The following is a 21,100-nucleotide window of genomic DNA, read 5'->3' as shown; positions in this document are numbered from 1 at the left end:
CATATTACAAACATAGTGTAAACATTATTTCCACTTTGGAACATTTAAAAAAAAAAAAAAAAAAATTTTTAAAAAACATTTTAAAAAACATTTAAAAAAAACATTTTTATATAACATTATTACAACACTTTTTACAACATTTTTACTTTTGGGTCATTGGCTAGTATTTTCAATGCAGGGGTGATAGATATATGGTCATTCAGACCCCAGTTACCACAGGCATCTAGCCTGAGTTGCCATATCATCTCCCTATATTCGACTTTGGTTTCCCAATCACCCCCTCATTCCATATGTTCTACTGTTTCCAATACCCAAAATTTGTAGTCAGCATTTTTACACTCTATTGCATGTCGATATAGGGCATTATTCTCATTGTGCCTATTTATATCTCTTATGTGCTCATATATTCTATTTCTAAGGTGTCTTTCAGTTTTTCCAATATAAAATATTTGACATGCTTTACACAGGACTAAATATATTACCCCTTTAGAATAACAAGCACTATATTTCTTAGCCCTTAAAGTCAGGGGTAAGTTGGATAATGTTAGTTCCTTTGTTTCTGCAATATATGGGCACTGTGCACATCTGCCACACTTAAATGTTCCATGCTTTTTACTAGTCCCATCCTTCTCTGTTTTCTTTCTCTCCAGAGTGTTCTTAATGTTCTTATTTCTTCTAAAACTGAGTTTAAGCTCACTCTTAATCTCATTATTTGGGCCAATAGCTGATAAACCTATATATACTTATACATACATTTTTTTTTAATATTTATATATATATATATATATATATATGTATATTTTTTACATATAGTGGTTATAAATAATTCACAAACATCTTATCAATTGTTGCTATTAGTATACAATTATTTAATCAATTATTTATATACATTTACATATTTATATATTATATATTTAAATACATATTTATATCTTATTTATTAGTAGTTCATATTTACAATATTTATAATATCTATAATATTTATTGCATACAAGCATGTGTTCATCTGCATAAATATTTTTATTTATTTACCATTTTTAATGAAATAGCATGTTTAGAACAACTCTACATTGCACTTGATGTGGTTTAACATGAAAATGAATTGCCCTTTTAAATCTAACACTGTATTAATCAATTATTTAATTGATTTAACTACTATTGGGAACTAAGTATATAAAAGATTGTTGGTGCTAACTACAAGTAGATTCTGAAGAAGTCTCCGTTTAGGAGATGAAAGCGCTAAATCTAAGTTTCTTTAATGTTTGTTTTGTTATTTTATATTAAAGAACAAAGTATTTTAATATACTCGGCTTGTTCGTGGTTTATGCTGGCTTTTATGATATAATGTAAAATATATGATATATAATCAATATAATATATGATAATCCATATATACAAAACCTATATATTTATATATGCAATTATGAAGTTACATTACAATCAACATTTCATATACTGGAACATTCTAAGCGATCATTTATAAAATTCATAAATTCATGCTCCCATGTGCTTAAAGCACCTATATACATATTTCTATATTTCTATATTCTTATATTTTTATGTTTTTATGTTTCCATATATATATATATATATACTCATGACCACACATGTGTGTGCATATAAATACAAATATGTATATGCACAAGCACCCACTTGTCTGCATACCTATGGCATATATATGGAACAAATGTATGTATATAAATAATGATAAATGAATTATATAAGAACATACACATATATATTTTTTATGATAAAAAATATATATATATTTACTTTCATGAACCTACTACTCGAAAAAACATGTATGTTCATATATATCTTAAATTCATGAACTTATTTTTAAAATACTTTCTTTTAAAAAAAATTTATAAAAAATAATTTTTAAAAATTATTTTTAAATATTATTTATAAAAAACTATCTTTCCAAACTTCTCAACCTCAACAAACACATTATTGAGCATTTATCGTTCAGACCTGGGTTTACAAAAGCATTTAATCTAAGCTGCCAGATCAACTGTATTTTCTCTAATAATAAACCTAATGGCCCTCCTCTATCATCTTGTGGAATCTGCTGAATTATTTTAAATTTAAATTTGTGTTGTGGATGCATTGTGGTATGCATTGCCAAAGCATTGTCCTCTCTTTTCTGTGTTATACTTCTTAGGTGTTCAGATATTCTATCCCTTAATCTTCTATCTGTTTTACCTATATAAAAAGAGGGACATGCTTGGCACTTTGCGACATAAACTACACCCCTGGTGTTGCAATTAAAACTACCCTTTAACGATATTTGGAAGGAGCTGATGACTATATTACTACCTTCATCTATTACATGACAATAAGGACAGCACCCACATTGTTTCATGCCTATATTTCGATTGCTACATTTTCTTTGCCTTTGAAATATTTCTTTATAACTAATGCCCTTTCTCCAAACCACTTTTGGTGTAAAGTTGAAAATGGTACTCAATTCCATTTCATCTTTCAATAAAGACCAATTTTTCAAAATAATTTCCTTTATACCCACATAGTTGGATGAAAAACTCATGATGCACGCTGAATCAAATTCATTTTGGGGGGATACAGATACAATTTGATCGAGATTTAACTCACTTAAATTGACCTCTCTATTGATGGTATCTACCTTAATATTAAGTATTGGTTCATAAATGCCATTCATTCTTTTCAATGTTACTTCCTGGATTAGATCCTCTATCAATTGAATAGGATAAGCTCTACTAAGAAACATTTCCTTTAGAACCATACATTCTTTATCAAATTTCTCATCAGTTGATATCATTCTTGCAGCCCTTACTAACTGGCCTTTTAAGACCGAACGTTTCTGATGCAAGGGGTGGGCGCTGCAAAAATGTAGAAATTTATTTGAATATGTTGGCTTCCTATATAATACAGCTTCATAGCGCCTGTCAACATTATTTTTTGACACCTCAACGTCCAGAAAAACCATAACATTATTGTGAAACGAATAGGACAATGCTAAGAATTGGGTTGTGTTATTCATCATATCAACCAATTCTATAGCTTTGCTTGATGACCCTTCTATGATCACAAAGATGTCATCGATAAATCTACCATAATATTTTACAACATCCTTAAACAACTCATTAATAAAAATGTGTGTGGTCTCCCAATGTGCCAACACCATGTTGGCATAATTAGAGCCACATGGTGAGCCCATAGTATATGAAATGTTGATTGTAATGTAACTTCATAATTGCATATATAAATATATAGGTTTTGTATATATGGATTATCATATATTATATTGATTACATATCATATATTTTACATTATATCATATTTTATATATTATATATTTTATATGGTTAATATATTTTATATATATATATATATATATATATATATATATATTATGGTTTGAGAGTTAAAAAATTAAAAGTAGATAAGAATGTGTATTCAATTTAATATATATCAGACCATAGATATTTGTAAAATTGTTCACGTCAAAATGATCGCTCTTTTTTCAGTCTCTTTTTGTTAGGCTGTATACGCCTTTAAAAAGTAAAGTAATTTCAGGATTTGGCACACTTTTTGGAAACTATGTATAAAAACCAGTCTTAGAATTTTTAAATTGTTTTAGTTTCTGAAGAAGTCCTGTATTCAAACGAGACGAAAAACGTGCTTTCATTATTAAGCATTTAAAATAAGTATTAAAAACGGTGTTTTGCAAGTCCGGCCGTATTATTTTTTCATTCGTTTGGAGTTTACAGTCGTTTGGATCGTGCCTCTTTACTCATCCCTCATCAGGCCCATAATTGAGTACAATGCCCCTTTTGGGATATACCTTACCAGACACCTGCAGCAACTGGAAAGACCCCAAACGTACCTCACCAAGAGAATCAAAGAGCTCAAACAGATGCCATATGCTACCCGGTTAAAGAAACTCCAGCTCTACTCAGTGGCATACCGCCTGCTCAGAGGCGATCTGTGCCTGACGTATAAAGCCATGTCCAACCCGGAATTAATGGACATGCTGCACCTCAGAAAATCCAAATCCCATCAAGCTACGCGCTCGAGAGACTTGAACCTCAGCATTGAAATAAATAGGATATGCTGGAAGGACAGATTCATAACCCAGAGGCTCCCTTCACTCTGGAATAAAATCCCAGTCCAGGTTAGGCAGAGTCCCTCCATTGACTCTCTTCAAGAGGAATCTTGATGAGTGGATGGGAGATCGTAGGTTTACTCCAGGTATCACTTCTGTGTCACTGTTAGACAGAGGCACAGTATACTAACCTCGAAAAAGGGCATAGCAAAATTAATTTAAAATGGGTGGTGAAAGCCAAACACACTCTGGCTAGGCTTATAAATGCCCTAGGGCAGATAGCCTAGTATGAACCTATGAACCTAATTTATGGAGAGATAAATTAAGTCTCCTAGGAGAATGTTTGGCTTAACACATAGGGACTCCACATAGTTAGGTAGGAAGTATGGGCTGAGGGAGACATAGAGGAGGTCCTATGCTTAGTTATGATATGATAAAAGGTTTTGTTAATAGCAAGTTGGACATGGATGAGTCACAAGTCACTGTCTTGTATAATAAGACTGGAGGTGAATTTTTTTAAGAATGTGGAAATACTACCAATCATGGGAAACATAACTCTCTCAGCAACCCAGTTTCTCCAAGATCACTTCCATCACTGCACTAGATCCTGTGACGCATTCATCTCCACTACTCAGGATTCTGGGATATATATACAAATCCCTTTCAGTTGGCTAAGGGAGATGGACAACAGAGGTAAAAGCAGTTTAGATCACAGAAATATGGTTGCGTTGTTAACAAGCCTTTTTTTAAACACCTTTATTAGACCATCACTTAAGACATAGGCAAACATACATTAACAGAAAAGAAAATGAACCGTATCAACATTTTTTCCATTTACGCAAATTATACATCACATATCTTTTCTTTCTTTGTAACAATCCTCCTGAACATTAGTCTGAATGTATTGTTCCCACAATTTCCATTTATTTTTATGTCATTTTCCCCTTCATTTTTCTATTTTGTTTATAGTATTCAGCATCTCAAATACAGCAGGTTTAGACTGTGATTTCCATTTTCGAGTTATAGATTTTTTAGCAAACAGCAGAATTAAACTTAATGAGGCCTTAATATGTTCAGGCAATTCAGAGCTGGTGTCCCAGCTCAAAAGGTTATTTCTTTAGTTACAGCCATTTGGTCACCCAGTATTTCTGACAGAATTCTGTAAGGAGTTTTTAAATTCTGCCAACTCATTTTACTCCCAAAATATGTCTCTCCATTTATTTCCTTCTTCCCCATCACACCAAAATAAATTGCTATCTGAGAAAAACCTTTGAAGTATGCTTGGAGTATAAAAATACCTATGTAAACACATCCAAGCTAAGATCTTAATTCTTATGGCCCTTAATGACATGAAGTGAGTGATGCAAATGATTTTCATTTTCTCTTAAGTTTAAAAAAGTCAATGGAAGTCCAAGCTCTCCATTTTTTCTTGCAATATCACATTTCACAAATATGACTGATGTTTTACAGTCTCACATTTATTCACTAATTCCAGTCTTGCTGGTCTTCTTCCTGTTTATCTCCATCTCTCAACACCAGACTCTGGTTCAAGTCCAAGGTACTCATGATTTTCCTAGTAAACTCCTATACTTGTTTCTCTCTCTCAAACATTTTCCTTTGGAACATTTGGATTTCACTGGCAAAGTCTTTCTATAAGTTTTATTGTCAGAAGAATAAGAGGCAGAGCCCCCTTCTGTTTGCTGGCTCAATTTTTGTTGGATATTTATTTTTATTTCCTCCTTAGCCTGCACTGCATCCAAAATGTCTTTGATATTGCAGGAAAAATATTCTGAATAAAGCTGCTTGAATCTCCCATCTGCCTTTCGACATTCCCTGATTGCTGGGATAAAATTGCTTCGTTTCTGCCTGATATACAGTGAATAATCATTTTCCATAAACACTATACTGTCTCCAACTTTTAATACTTTTCTCATCTGCCACAGTTTTATCAGGATGAATTATTTCTGCTGATATGATTGCATCTTTACAAATACAGGTTTTGGCTGCTTTGTCATGGCCAGGTTTGGAGCATACACTTAATGTGTCCTTTCAATTAATAAATAAATACTGCTGTGGAATACCAGTCCAGTTCCTTATTTATGCTTTCATAAAATTAATACAGTCTTTTTTCCTTCCAGTTTCTCTGGTACATTAGAAAATCTCAGGTTTTCTCTGTGTTTTCTTACTCTATCATTTTTGAAAACAGCTCTTCTGGAGAAATATCCTACTCAGCCAGATTTCATCAGTTCAACCACTGATTTTTGCAGTTTTATCAGTTCATCTATCTAGCTAGTTAAACCTTGCTCTATTTTTTCAGACTTTTGTTATTTTAGTTGATACATTCCTTCTGTGTTTCATTTATTTTAATCACAACTTGGTACCCAATAGTATTAGTGACCACCTCCCCGCCTATATACTATGTAAAGCCACTCCGGCACCAAGTAAACACCAGTACAAGCTAACAAGAAAATTATCTCATTTTATTTCTGCCACCATTAATAAAACTTTATCAAACCTCAGCTGGGAGCCCCTAAAAACCATTCCTTTAGATAATACTGTTTTGAGTTATTCAACTCGAAATTCTTCGAGACCTTAAACAATCTAGTTGCAATCTGACAAATAAGAGTAAAGACTAACCATACCTGTTGGATCACCAGACCTACTAAACAACTCATGACGGCTAGGGACAAAGCCTGGAAAATCTGGCATAAAAATAAGAAACCTGTGGACCTATTGCAATTCAAACAACTTCACAATCAAGAAAACCATCTAGTTATTAAAGTCAGAAAAGCACACTACCTACACCTGCAAAGTCAATATAGTCAAAACCCCAAACAATTCTGGAACTCCATTACCTCCCTACTCAAAAAATAATCCTTGTCCAAATCCAGATAAAATGTCTACTGAATTAGCCACTCTCTTTTACATTTACCTAATCAACACTATACCCAATCATACTGCTACTTTCTTCCAAATCAACTCTAATACTACCCCCAGATCTTCAAATCAGTCCTCACAACACACCACTACACCCTCCCCACCTAGCATTTCCTTTTCCCCCATACCTACCACTACCATAAGAAACTACTCCCCAAGCTCAAACCTTGCACCAATCCCCCAAACAACCTACCCTCCAAATTCCTACAAATTGCAGCAAACTTCATTGCCTACCCTATCAGCATACTCAAGATCTATCAGAGAGTCTTATGTGCTTAACATCTGGAAAAAGGCTTACATTCAACCCTTACATAAAGGTGGAGACAGCACAGAAATTTCCAACTTTCGACCTACTGCAATCCTCTCACCAATCTCAAAAATTTTGGAAAAGTGCATTCACATTCAACTTCTTAATCATCTACTTCACAACCAAATACACAAAACAAACAGAGAAACAAACACCCGACAATTCCACCAATAAACAATATGAGGGTGTAGTAAGGAGGTGCAATACCAAAAGTGCCAAGCCGACCTCTTGATTTTGAATAAAGAGGTCGACTTGACACTTTTCGTATTGAGCCTCCTTACTACACCCTCGTATTGTTTATTGGAAGCTTCACAACCAAATACTATCACCCACTCAGTATGGCTTCAGGCCAGGCCACAGTACCACAACTGCCCTCACCTCCTTCTTGGGCACAATTAACTGGGCTCAAGATACAGGTAAAATTGTTTCCTCTCTATTTCTTAATCTCCCCAAAGCCTTTGATGCTGTTTTCCACCCTCTTTTCCTCACAAAACTCTCTAACCTAGGCCTCACACCCCTCACCCTAAACTGGTTCACAAGCTACCTCACAAAACAGAAAACAATCAACCAAATGGCAACACTCTCTCTCTCTCTCTCTCCATTCTGTAATACAACTACACGTGTCTCCCAAGGCTCCATTCTAAGTCGACTTCTTTTCAACATCCTCATAAACAACTTTCATACCATCCTTACTCAAGGTTGTATAATCCAATAAGCTGATGAATCAACTATCATCTGTACTGCTAACTCCACATCTGAACTACTACACATCACCTAAAATGCCCTCACAACCACTGAAACCTGGATGACCAACAACCATCTTGCTCTAAACCCCAGCAAAACTAAACTCGTGCTTTTCACCCCTAAGAAAACTATTTCTCTAAATAAAAATGAATTCTCCATACAGGCCCAAAATAAAACCAGTACAGAGGTAGTCTCACATACAAAACTACAAGGTGTAATAACTGATGAAAACCTAATATTCAACCTACACATACACAACAGTATTAAAAAAATACACCAAAAACTTGGCATGCTCTACAGATACAAGCAATTCCTCAACTGCTTCATCAAACAAACCCTTGACTCCACTTTTCTACCACCCTCTCTATTATATCCTCTCCTTACCAATATTCTTCATTGAAATCTAAACTTGAGATATACTACAATAAAACTGCTAAGTTCGCAACCAATGCAAAATATTCTTCTCACCAATGTTCCTCACTACACCTTCTAGACTGGCATGAATTTCCACTCTGTCTTTCATACCTGCAATTAACTACAGCACACAAAATCATCTTCAAGCCAGCAAACTATTAAAAAAACACACCAAAAACTTGACATGCTCTACAGATACAAACAATTCCTCAACTGCTTCATCAAACAAACCCTTGACTCCACTTTTCTACTACCCTCTCTATTATATCCTCTCCTTAACAATATTCTTCACTGAAATCTAAACTTGAGATATGCTACAATAAAACTGCTAAGTTCACAACCAATGCAAAATATTCTTCTCACCACTACTCCTCACTACACCTTCTAGACTGGCATGAATTTCCACTCTATCTTTCATACCTGCAATTAACTACAGCACACAAAATCATCTTCAAGCCAGCAAACTTCCCTGCCCTTTCCACTCTTCTTACTCACTACTACCCTAACAGACACCGCAGATCTGAAAACCAGCAACTTCTCAAAGTAGAAAAAAGAAACATATCTGCTGGCCAGATACTTTACTCCGTTACTATTCCCAAACTGTGGAACACTCTCCCACCATCAATCAGGATAACTAGCAATCCAATTACCTTCAAAAAAAAAGAAAAAACCCTGAAGCAACACCTTTCCTCTTTATGGCAATGCACATACACCGATACTTCACCTCTCAAAACCTGACTGGCTCTTCCTTCACACTTCTCACATTCTCCTCTGTACATCACAACCTTCTGCTTTCATTCTTTTGTTCCACTAAAACTTCCTTAAGCCCTATATTGTATAATACCTACTTTCTGATGGTATAAGCTGTTAATATTAATACTATGTTCTTAAAACCTAAAATATTGACAAGCTAACCTACTTTGGTAACTAAAACATAGTACCTACATATAAGTCTGTATTTGTTTACTTTAGAATCCTACACTGCACTGTATTCATTTGTTGAAACTAAATATTCCATGGACTTGTTTTTTTTCCTGATGCTGTTACTACTGTATTCATTTGTTGACTCTAAATGCAGCACGGACTTGTGTTACTCTGTTATTATTATTGTATTGTAAAAAAGAAGTTACGTCTTACCATAACGTTCCATCTGTGTTGTTGATCTTCTTTCATTCATCACTGATGGGTTCGGTCCCGAGCCCTCAGAAACCAAGTCAGCCTAATACCAAGCTCCCACCAGCCAAAAACTCTCGAGCTAAGCTTCTACCCATAGTGCCCTACTCCCTGTTACATCAGATTGAGTTAGCCCAAGTTATACTAGTAAAGCAAAGGCCATTTCTGCACAAATGCCCTAAATCACCACTTGGACGCAAAGTATCCCCCAGGAGCCTTTGGCGGGGGAAGGAGGGTGGGAAGTGATGAATGAAGAAAATCAACAACACAGATGGAACATTATGGTAAGACATAACTTCTTTATCTGATGTTGTTAATCTTCTTTCCATTCATCACTGATGGGACAGAATTTCCAGCTACCTTATGATCCTTAAGGCGGCCCATATGGTAGAACGTCCCTGAGCACCACTGAGCCAAAGGCAGCTCTCCCTCTGGAGACCACATCCAATTTGTAATGACTGATAAAAGTGTGGGGTTTAACCCAAGTGGCTGCTGCACATATATCATCCATAGAAGCTCTGGAATGGAAGGCTACAGATGTTGCCATAGATCTAGTAGAATGGGCTTTAACATTATGTGGCACAGGTTCTTTTGCAAGTGAATAAATGTAGTGTATGCAGTCCCTTAACCATTTTGATAAAGTGACCTTGGAGACGGAATTTCTCATTCTAGACCCAGAGAAGGAAATGAAAAGTTGGTCAGTTTTACGTATTGCTTTGGTTCTGTCTAAAAAAAAATCTCAATTGTCTGTGCACATCCAATGAATGTAGACAGTATTCTCCTTTATTAGAAAAATTCGGGAAAATACTGGCAAATCAATGGTCTGATTGATGGAAAAATCTGAAACAACTTTGGGAAGGAAAGATGGATTTGTCCGGAGTGATACTCTGTCCTTGTGGAAGATTAGATAGAGCCTTTTGGTGCATAATGCCTGAAGCTCAGAAACTCATCTGGCTGACAACTACCAGGAAAAGGGATTTCCATGACAAGAATTTGAGGTCACACTTCACTGCAGGCTCAAATGGAGGTTGAGTTAAAGACTGGAGAACTAATGTGAGATTCCATGGCTCTATAGGCTGTCTGATTGGAGGCCTAATGTGGGAGACCCCTTTGAGGAATATTTTGCATAATTAAAGCAAGATGAGGGGAGAATCATCCAACCCATTCTGATAGTTTGAGATAGCCGCTAGATGTACTCATATGGTAAAAGCTGCGGCTCCATCTTCGAAAAATTTAGATAGGTATTATAAAACTGCTGTGATTGGAGCCTAGTACGGATCTAGAATCTTTTTCTTTGACCAAATAAAGAACCTTTTCCATTTGTCTAGATATAGTCTTCTGGTGGATGGTTTATGAGAGGCCAGAATAATATCACGGACAGGTGAAGTGAGGTCATCCTGCCTGGCAATTAATGGAAGTGGAGAAACCAAGCTGTCAGCTTGAGACTGGATAGGTTCGGGTGACTCAAACCTTGGGGGTGAGAAATTAGGTCTGGAAGAGGGAAGAGAATCGACGGTTGACATAACAGAAGAGGCTGAAGGAAGAGGAACCAAACTTGTTGAGGCCAAAAGGGGGCTATGAGGATCACTTTGCATTTCAATCAAAAAACTTTCTTTATGAATTGGGGTATCAGAGGAATGGGAGGATAGTCATATAGAAGTCCCGTGGGCCAATTGTGAAACACAGTGTCCCTCATGGACTCCTCCTTTGTGGGGAATAGGGCAAAATAGCTGCTGCATTTGTTGTTTGACGGGGAGGTGAATAGATCACAGCAAGGCTGACCCCAACGGCTGAAAATTTCTGCTGCTACATTGGGATTGAGGGATACTCGTGAGTGGGGAGAATACATCTGCTCAGCTTGTCTGCAAGCATGTTGGAAATCCCCGGGATATGCGTTGCTATCAGAAAGCAGTTGGAAGCTATCACCCACTGCCAAATTCTCATGGTCTCTTGACACAGGGGATAGGACTTGGTTCCTCCATGCTTGTTGATATACCAGACTACTGACAAGTTGTCTGACTGAACTGCAATCATTCAGAAGGAAGAACAGGTTGGAATGCTTGCAACGCTAACAGCACCGCTCTCAGTTCTAGAACGCTGCTATGCAGGCTGGCCTCCAAAGTGGACCATGCACCTTGGACTGTCTTTCTCTGGAATTGCACCCCCCCCCCACCCTATCAGGGAAGCATCCGTGGTCACAATGGCTTTGGGTTGGGGGGAGGCTGGAATGGGCGGCTCCAAAGTTCTGTGTCTGGCCTCATCCACCAAAGAAGGTCCTGCTTGCAAGAATTGGTTATCTGAAATTGAAAGCACAGAGGGTAGTAATTCAGAAACCACTGAGAGAGTAGAAGCCACTGAAGTATTCGCATATGCAGTTTTGCAAGAGGCACTACTGGTATGGAAGCTGTCATGGATCCTAAAACCAGAAGAACCTCTCTCATTGAGACTTTGTTTTGACAGAGTATCACCCAGAGCTGGAGCCTCAATTTCTGAAGTCTGTGTGCTGGGCGTGACACCAGACAAGAGCGGTGTCGAAGACTGCTCCAGTGAATTCCATGTTATGGACTGGAACAAGACTGGATTTCTCCCAGGTTACAGTTATCCCCAAAAGTTTTACCACGGAAAGAGTATATTGCAGGACTGTTACTAGAAGATGCTTGGTGAGGGCAGTCAGGAGCCAATCGTCCAAATACAGAAACACCTAGAATCATTGCAGTCTCAAGTGAGCTGTAACCACTGGCATGCACTTTGTGAACACTCTGGGGGCTGTAGAGAGTCCGAGCGGCAGGACACGAAACTGGTAATGATTGGCTCCTAGCCAGAAGTGAGGTAGACTCCTGCAGCATTAGAAAAAGGAGAATGGACTGTACCGTGACCATCTGGAATTTGGTCTGGGCAACAGACTTGTTCAAATTGCTGAGATCCAGAATGGGTCTCCAGTCCCTTGTCTTTTTCAGCACCAAAAAGAATCTTGAGTAAACTCCGGATCTGCACTGGTCTGGTGGGACTAATTGGATGACTCTTTTTTGATACAGCTTGCTTATTTCTGCAGCTGCTTCTTCCCTTTGACTGGGTGGAACATCGGGAAGTTTTAATGGAAGTTTTGGATAAGCAATGATGAAAATGGTGTAACCCCTGGTTATGAGCTTCTGCACCCAATGATCGGTGGTTATTGAATGTCAGACAGCTTGGTGCAGTGAGAAATGACTTCTGACTGCTTCCAGAGGAAAGCAATTGGGCCGCTCTTCAGGAGCACTGATAAGGCTGCCCAAAGAAAGAATCCCTGGGTCCCTGATTACATGAACCCCCTCTGCCTCGGTAGGGGTGTCTTCCAGAATTGTTACCCCATCTGCCCCTGGGGGTATCATCATCACGTGTTGCACGGAAAAGGACCCTGAGATTTTTTGTGCTACATTTTTCCACTCCTCTGGTTCCTGGAAAAGGAACGTTGAGGACTGGAAAAACATAGACCTACGGCAGACAGGGTCTTACCATCCTGCTCACACCTGGCCACAGTGTCCTTCACCTTGGGCCAAAAAGGAAAGATGCTTTGATGGGAGCATTCAGGAAGGAAGACTTGACAGGGTCCATGAAGTCACAGGGGTGCATCCAGGCATGGCATCTCATAACTATGCCTGAACCCGCAGCTGTAGCAGCCCCTTCGGTTGCGTGTGAGAGCAACTCCATGGACGAATTTGAGATTGATTCCAGGGTTGCGAGTTGTGAGGCAACTTTATCCCTTACCTCGTCAGACACCTGTCCTGAAAGTTTTCCAGAGAGTTTGGAAACCAAGTCTCTTTGGAGCCTCATAAAATGTGCCGAGTAATTCAGGGACTGTATGGCAAAGGTCGATGAAGCAAATATTTGCTTCCTTAATCTGTCCACGGCCTGGGACTCTCTGTTGGGTGGGTGAACAGTATGACTCTCTACGGCAAGATCCTTTTTCGTGGCCGCCGCCACCACCATAGCACCGACTGGTAAACCTCTGGACCAATGTGGGTTTTCCTCGGGGGGGGGAGAAAGTATCTTGTCAGTTCTCCTAGGGATCGACTCAGCAGAATCAGGGTTCTTCTAAGCTCGCAGCACCATGAGTTGTACTAGTTCATCTGCAGGTGGGGTCAACCAAGAGGTAGATGGCCTGGTACGGAAAGCTTGCAGAAACATGGACTCCTCAGAAGAAAGATTAGTGGGGTTCCATTCACTCCTCTGTTTCAACATTTGAAGGATGTCTCCAAAGGAGACATCCTCAGGGGGTGACCATGGGGACCATTCACCGTCATTGAAATCTGTGTCCTCTGTTAAGGACTCTTCAGGAGAGTCTATGTGCTTCCTCTTGCATGATCTCTTCCATGGGGACTCCTCGGTGGGGGTTTCTGAGGAGGACTCAGAAGAGGTGGCACCCTGCAACGGAGGGTCCTGCTGCTTTCCTGCCTGGTGTCCCGAGGAGGTGGCCTGTGACAACTACAGCTCAGGGGGAGAGGTCTGGGGTTCCGACATCGGTGGAATGCTTCCAGAAGCAAGTGCCCTCTCCATAGCTTGGAAAGCAGGTCCGCTCAAAGAGAGATGGGAGCCCGGAACAGAGAAGGACAACCTCGGAACCGGGGTCACACTCCGCTCCTTCGAACCCGCTCCCAAGGATGGAACCTCAAAAACAGGATCAGTCCAGACAGGACTCCCGGCACTAAGGACAGAACCATGGAAACACACGGAACCGTGACACGAACCGAGAAGCCTGCAGCCCAATCACGGGTTAAGGAAGGCCTGGTTCAGTGGGGACGAAGGCCAAAGGGACAGTCCCGGAGCCCCAGTGAGGTCCACTACAGGCATTGAGATGGGGGGGTTCTGAAAAGGACGTCAGAGCAGAAGGCTTTGGAAATGGAATGGTCAAAGGAGCAGAGTAGGATGGAGTCCGTGGAGAAGTCAACCCAAGTCCTGCAGGAGGATGGGTCCTAGAAGGGGTGGGTATCCCCCTGGCTGTCAACAGCTGGTCCACAAGACGCACCACATCAAGTTCTGAAAGGCTCCAGATAGATCTAGTGGATACTCCCGAGAGGGAGTCAGGTCATTCTAAGAATGGACTGCACATCTCCCCTACAAATGGGACTGCAGATGGAGATTACCGGGTCTGTGGTGTGGAATCTACCAGCATCAATGTCTCAAGTTTGGAGACTGGAAGTAGTGGAGTCAAATTCATATTTATCGAGACCATGAAAGGGCTCAGTGCCGAAGGAGCACTTGGAGCCAACATGGAAAGTTCAGTCATAATTGCAGAGATAGGCATCGAAGGAGTGCATTGTGCCGAAGCGGCACTCGGTCCTGAAGTCACAGTAGTCATTGTGAGGTCAATAGTCAGTGCTGGAGACAATATTGGAGCCAAAATGGCGGCGACATAGGAACAGCCATAGCTGGAGCAGAAGAGGTCGGTGCCAATGAGGCAGACTTATGCTCCGAAGATAGCTCTGGCACTTTAGGCTTAACAGATTTGCCCTGGTCACCAGATGGTGAAGAGGGAACTGAGTGGGACCTCTTGTTATCCTTGACTGGATGGGATGAAACCTCCGTCGCAGAAAGGGCCTCTGAAAAGGGTGACTTAAGTAGGCCCTTCAGAATCAACATTCTTGCGCTCGTTCAAGGTGCACTGACTGAAACTTTGACAAATCACCCAGGGGGGTTGCACTGAAAGATGGGGCACCCCCAAACAATAAACACAATCATCATGGGAATCACTATTCGGAAGTTTACCCTTACATGAAGCACAATGTTTAAAACACAATGTGCCCTTTTTATCAGACATCATGAAATTTTCACACAACAATTCAGGTAGAATACTAGAGATAAATTTCAAACTCTACTATCTCTAAGTCTAAACTATCTAAATATACACTAAATCTATGACATATGTAAAAGAAAAAAAAACACACAACTAGTAAGTTAAAAGGGAAAAATAGAAGAAATACCAAAGATGGTATTCAATAAATGCCACAAGCATAGGAAGAAAAGGCCGTACCACCAATGGCACTTAAAAGGTTTACCAAATGGGTAGAAACAGGAGTGAAAGGTCTAAATATAGCTGTAAGATTATAGAACTATCACTATAAACCACAAGCGAAAGGAAAAAGTACAAAATAGCCTGAGAGGTATCAAAAAGTTTTCACTTAGCTGAGAGCTCGGCTGAAATGCAGCTTTACGGCTACGCAGCAAATGAGATCTGAGGTAACAGGGAGAAGGGCACTATAGGTAGAAGCTTAGCTCAAGAGTTTTTGGCTGGCGCGAGCTTGGTATTAGGCGACTCGGTTCTGAGGGCTTGGAACCAAACCCATCAGTGATGAATGGAAAGAAGATTAACAACATCAGAATCAATTGTTTATGTGGAGCTTTTCTCACTGGGCCTCCAATGAAAATGGGCTCATCTCGGCCCAGTGGACCTTCCCAGTAAACAACTGCAAATAAATAAATAAATACATTTATCCTTAACTATAAATTACTGGAAGATGCATCTTCTACTAAAGCTAAAGCTTCAACTGCTTTTTATGAACAGCTACAGGATTCTTCCCAGACAATATTTTCTCTCCAACTTTTCTGACTGATCTTTCAGGTTCTCTAAATTTCTTCTTTGCTGATATACAGGCAGAGTACTTATTAGTCAGTAACTGGACTTTACTCAAGCTAGCAATAACACTGGCTCTTATTTACCAATTTCTTTTTTTTTTTCACACTGGGAGAGGAGAAATTAAGCTGATGATCAGTATGCAGCAAATTCTGAAGTCCAACTTGTTAATAAGCTTTGTCTTGCAATCTGTGCAACTCAGAGCAAGACACTTAACCAGTGTTCCCAGGTCATCCCAGTGAAGTGACACTTGTACCCAAATAGGAATAGTGAGGTAACAATGAATAAAATACAGTACAGTTAGAGAATAGTCTGACCCAGCTAGAAACAGAATGGGACCTGACTTCAGAAAATAAAACCCATTTCCATGTTATTCCATACTTGTAAGAGGTGGGAGTTACCCAATATTTACTCATGAATGGGCACGCTTTTCACTAGATGGATCAAATGCTGGGACAAGAAAAAGTGAAAACACACACACACACACACCTACAATAAATCATCCCAGAAGTTCAGTTTCATCTTCCATTTTTTTCTCAGTTGTATGAGAAATCAGTGTCTAAATTCTTAAGTTTCAGCACTTTCATGACATAGAAAAGGAATTGTGAGTGTCAACTCTAAGACAATTTATATTTTGAAAGTTTCGGTATAATTTATAAATGTATTAAAGGATAAACTCTGAAACATTTAGTTGTTCTCTCAAAGTGCTGAGTAAGCCATGCATTGAATCTAGAGTGCCAGGAGTTATACAGCAGAATTAACCTTCCAACTCTGCCGTTGTGAGAGCATGATTACTTAGTTAAACACTTGCCACAGCAGAACATAATTTAACTTTTAAGTATCTACCACTGTATTCATTACTCTTGACTACCATACCAGAATCTTTCAACACACCTTACTTTATCCCACCCATTTACATGATTTACAGTAACTGTACTATCAAACAAATTATTTGTTCAAACCCACTACGAAAACACAAAGAAGGCAAGTTTTCTGTGCAGATTTTCAGCAGTGCTGTCAATGTGTAATAAAATAATGCCATCAGCAGAAATTTCAAACCAATCAAAAACTAATAGCAAAATAGAAAATCTCTCATAAGGTTAAGTCACTAGGCTATCCACTGAAAAATGATTTGCTGAAGAAAATACTTTAATGTGATGGCTGAGCTTGCAAGGAACAAATGAAATATACTGCTACCAATGCAATGTTTCCAGAAAGATTTGCTTGCATGCACACTTTCCATTGTCTAGCCTTTATATAATATACCTTTTTTACTTTGGGAATGTCCATTTCTGCTGTCTGTGGACCGGGGTCGGTTCTTTATGGGTTGTTTGGATTGACAAGCTAATGGTAGGTCAATGGTCCTGTCTGATATCTTAATTTTTGTATCATCTGGGCTCTCATTATTCTCTTCATACCACCTAATAGCTTGGTCATTATCTGCAATTTCTGTGTGAGTCAAGGATTTGCAGGCAGAGTAAGGTTGTGCTTTTACATCAGCCTCTCTCACTTTCTTCCTCTCCTGTAATTCAGCTTCCTTCTTCTTATTTCCTTCCTCACGTTTTCTGAAATCAAGAAGGCAAAGGTTATCAATGTTTAACATACAAGTAACACAAGCACAATGAAAAGTATCTTAGATGCATGACTAATCTTTGACCTTAATTACTCCCAGTAAAAAAATGCAAAGGTAATTGTCATGCCAAGCAAACATGATGTGCTAAGTAACTAATTAGTTACACACACACACACACACACACACACACACACACACACAATAACACCTACAATAAATACTTCAGCACAGGGCTTTTTCTGAGACGGTGCACGCCGGTATGGCATACCGGGACCTCTGCTGCAAAAATGCTGGATAGAGTGAGTCCACTTACGTGCGGAATTTAAACTTCCAACATGTGTATCATAAGATTGTGAGCTGAGGCGGTTGATGGGACTGTGTAATCGTGATGTGGGCTGCTGATTAGCCGTGTTACTCTCGCATTCTCTTCCCACACTTTAGTTGCGAGAAGACAGTGAGAGGAGAGACATGCTATGGTGTGTGTGATATCACATATGTCTGCTTTTTGGGGCTGTTGAAAGGGCCACACCAACCAGATACTTTATTTTTTCCTGGCATAATACTACTCTGTGAAACTCTTAAGGGCAGTGGCATTGACTTTTTTTTTTTAATATGTTATAAGCTGGCAGGGCTTAACCACATACTAGGGAGGCAATGTGTTTTGGGTACTGTTGATTTTCTTTTTTAAAACACTGACTGGCTCAACAGAACCAGATGATTCCTGTGATATGTGTGTGTTTTTGGGGCTGTTAATTGACAGGACCATAGAGGTACTTACTTTATTTTTTTCCTGGCAGGGTCAACCAGATACTAGTAGTGTGTGTGTTTAAGGGCCATTGTGTTACACTTAAGGAAGAGTGAGTTTGTCACTGTCACTGAGCAGGGGTTATGTTAAAGATGGTAGTGTCAATACTGTTTGAGTAAGGGGAAGACAGAACCTGAAAGTGCTTTTCGGTGCATGTTGACACCGCATGCAACTTTCCAACTAACTTTAGCAGAGATTACATTCACGGCACCTCTGCTTTGTAGGCGTATGCCACTCTGTACCTCTTCTTATCAAGACAGAGCACAGTTTTACAGTGTAGAGTCCCTTGATCCATCCATGTGTAATGCACAGCTGTATGGATATAGCTTACCACATCTGGGAGGAGATGAGGGGAGTCAGATGAGGCTGTCGGGGTTTTAGTCTTCAGGATAGTTCATAGAACAGAAATAACAATAAATGAACTCTGAAGCATGTACAACTGTTTCTACTTCTGAGCTGGGCTCAGCATGATTTTTGTTAAAGCGTTTATTCTCTAATGAAATAGTCTGTCTGAAAAGCCATTTCCACGAGGAACCAAAGTAATAAACAACTAAATAGATGCTAGTGGAAATCTCATAGAGCTGATTAAAGTGGTTGTCTGCAGCGCTGACAGGGTAACCCTAAGATATTGTTTAGAGTACAGCTTCCAACTGTTTTGATTCTCACACTCTCTTATGAAAGACTAAAATATTTGAACTTGTACAGTGTTTCATATAGAGATTTAAGATTACCTTATTCAGGTATTTAGGGCATTTAGAGGCAACCACCTCTGGGAATGTTTGGGGTTATCAAAACTGTACTAATTGGTTGTCTGAGATAGTAGCTGATAAACGGAATAGACCACCAATTTACATTAAAGCAAACATTAATGAAGATATTTTTAAGAACAGCCTGAACAGTTATTACGGAAACAACTGTTTTAGTATATTGGCAGGCTAGAAAGGCATTAATGCCCATGCTTGAAATATTTGTATGTATGCATTAATATTGTGTCCTCCTCCTCCTCAATACAATGTAGTAACTTGCATATTTCCTAATTTGCCTGTGTCACAGCTTCTTTTCGTAACGTGACTGAGATGGCAGCAAACGTAGAAGCTCTAATCTTGCATATGTACAAGTGGCCCTTAAAATTAACATAACAATGCCTCAGACTTAATAATATATCATTCCTTGTTATAGCTTTTGTATTCCAGATAACAGCTGAAGGTAAGACAGTTGGCTGTCCTCAACATTTCAAGTAATCTGGTCCAATGGCAATGTTCCAGAAGTGTTCCTAACTAGACATTGGTCTGAAAGGGAAAAATGGATAAATTAAGGCTTGCAAAACTTATTAAAAATGCAGTTTATATCAAGCATATAAATTGTTCTTTTTATAGGTTGCATGGTTATAACCTGGCAGGGTTAACCAGATACTAGGGAGGCAATGTGTTTGGGGGGGCTGTTGAATTTCCTTTTTTTAATACACTGGCAGGGTCAACCAGATTCCTGTAGTCTGCGTGTTTTGGGGGGGGCTGTTGATGACTGTCCTCAGTTCTGGTCTGGAATGTTTAATGTTTTGTGGTATGTATGTATCACTAATGGAAATGACATTATACATTTAGATATCTACCCATATTGTATTGTAGTTTATTTATTTATTTCAGTGTGTTAACTGGGGTAGAACACTGGACAATGTTTGGGCCATTTTACAGATTTAGCACAGGAAATTAAAATAAAGTACAGACTACAAAATTGGTATTACAGCATGACAGGAAAGTTAAGAGAGTCCATAAAAAAGAAGTTATGTACTCACCATAACATTCCATGTTTGTAGTCCATCTCACCCTTCATTCTTCCATATGGGATCGGAGCCGATCCCCGGCTCTGACTCGGCTCATTTACAAGCTGGAAGTCTTCTAGTTTGCTCGTGGCTAGGTAGGTATCCCATGGAGCACTAGTACAATTCCCAGATCTTGTTTGCTGCTAACTAGGAGAGATAACAAATATACAAAGAAGCCAATACTAAAAGGTCTCCATAAAAAAGGATAATATTTTTCTGTCTCCAGGTACTTCCAGGATGGGGGTAGGAGGGTGGGTTCGTAAGAATACAGGGTGAGATGAACTACAAACATGGAACCTTATGGTGAGTACATAACTTCTTTATGTTCTGTAGTCCTATCTCACCTTCATTCTTTCATATGGGACAGTGTCCCTAGCGCCTTATTCTTGGGTGGCTCAAGGAAAAATACTCCTGAGTACCATGGAACCAAATGATGCTCTACCCCTGGAGGTTAAATCCAATTTGTAATGAGTAATAAAAGTGTGAGGGGTAGCCCACGTTGCTGCTGCACAAATATGATCAAGTGGGACCCTGTCTTGAAAGGCTGCAGAGGTAGACTGAGATCTGGTAGAGTGAGCCTTGATTTTAAAGGGCAAAGGTCTACCCTCGGAGTTGTAAACATGAGCTATACAGC

At 39.2% G+C, this 21,100-nt stretch overlaps 1 protein-coding gene across 1 annotated transcript in view; it reads right to left on the bottom strand.

Moving 5' to 3' along the window:
- Nucleotides 1–21,100, bottom strand: part of INVS (inversin) — a 3,016,309-nt gene that overhangs the window by 661,883 nt on the left and 2,333,326 nt on the right. Inside the window, exon 13 of the mRNA XM_044065609.1 lies at nucleotides 17,536–17,834. Coding sequence (XP_043921544.1) covers nucleotides 17,536–17,834 — 299 coding nt within the window. The remainder of the gene's footprint in view (nucleotides 1–17,535; nucleotides 17,835–21,100) is intronic.

The sequence above is a fragment of the Protopterus annectens genome, chromosome 3.part0 (assembly GCF_019279795.1).
Source record: "Protopterus annectens isolate FY-2018-M chromosome 3.part0, PAN1.0, whole genome shotgun sequence".
Taxonomy (NCBI): domain Eukaryota; kingdom Metazoa; phylum Chordata; order Ceratodontiformes; family Protopteridae; genus Protopterus; species Protopterus annectens.
Note: the sequence above shows the minus strand (reverse complement) of the source record. Positions and strands in the feature narration are given on the sequence as shown.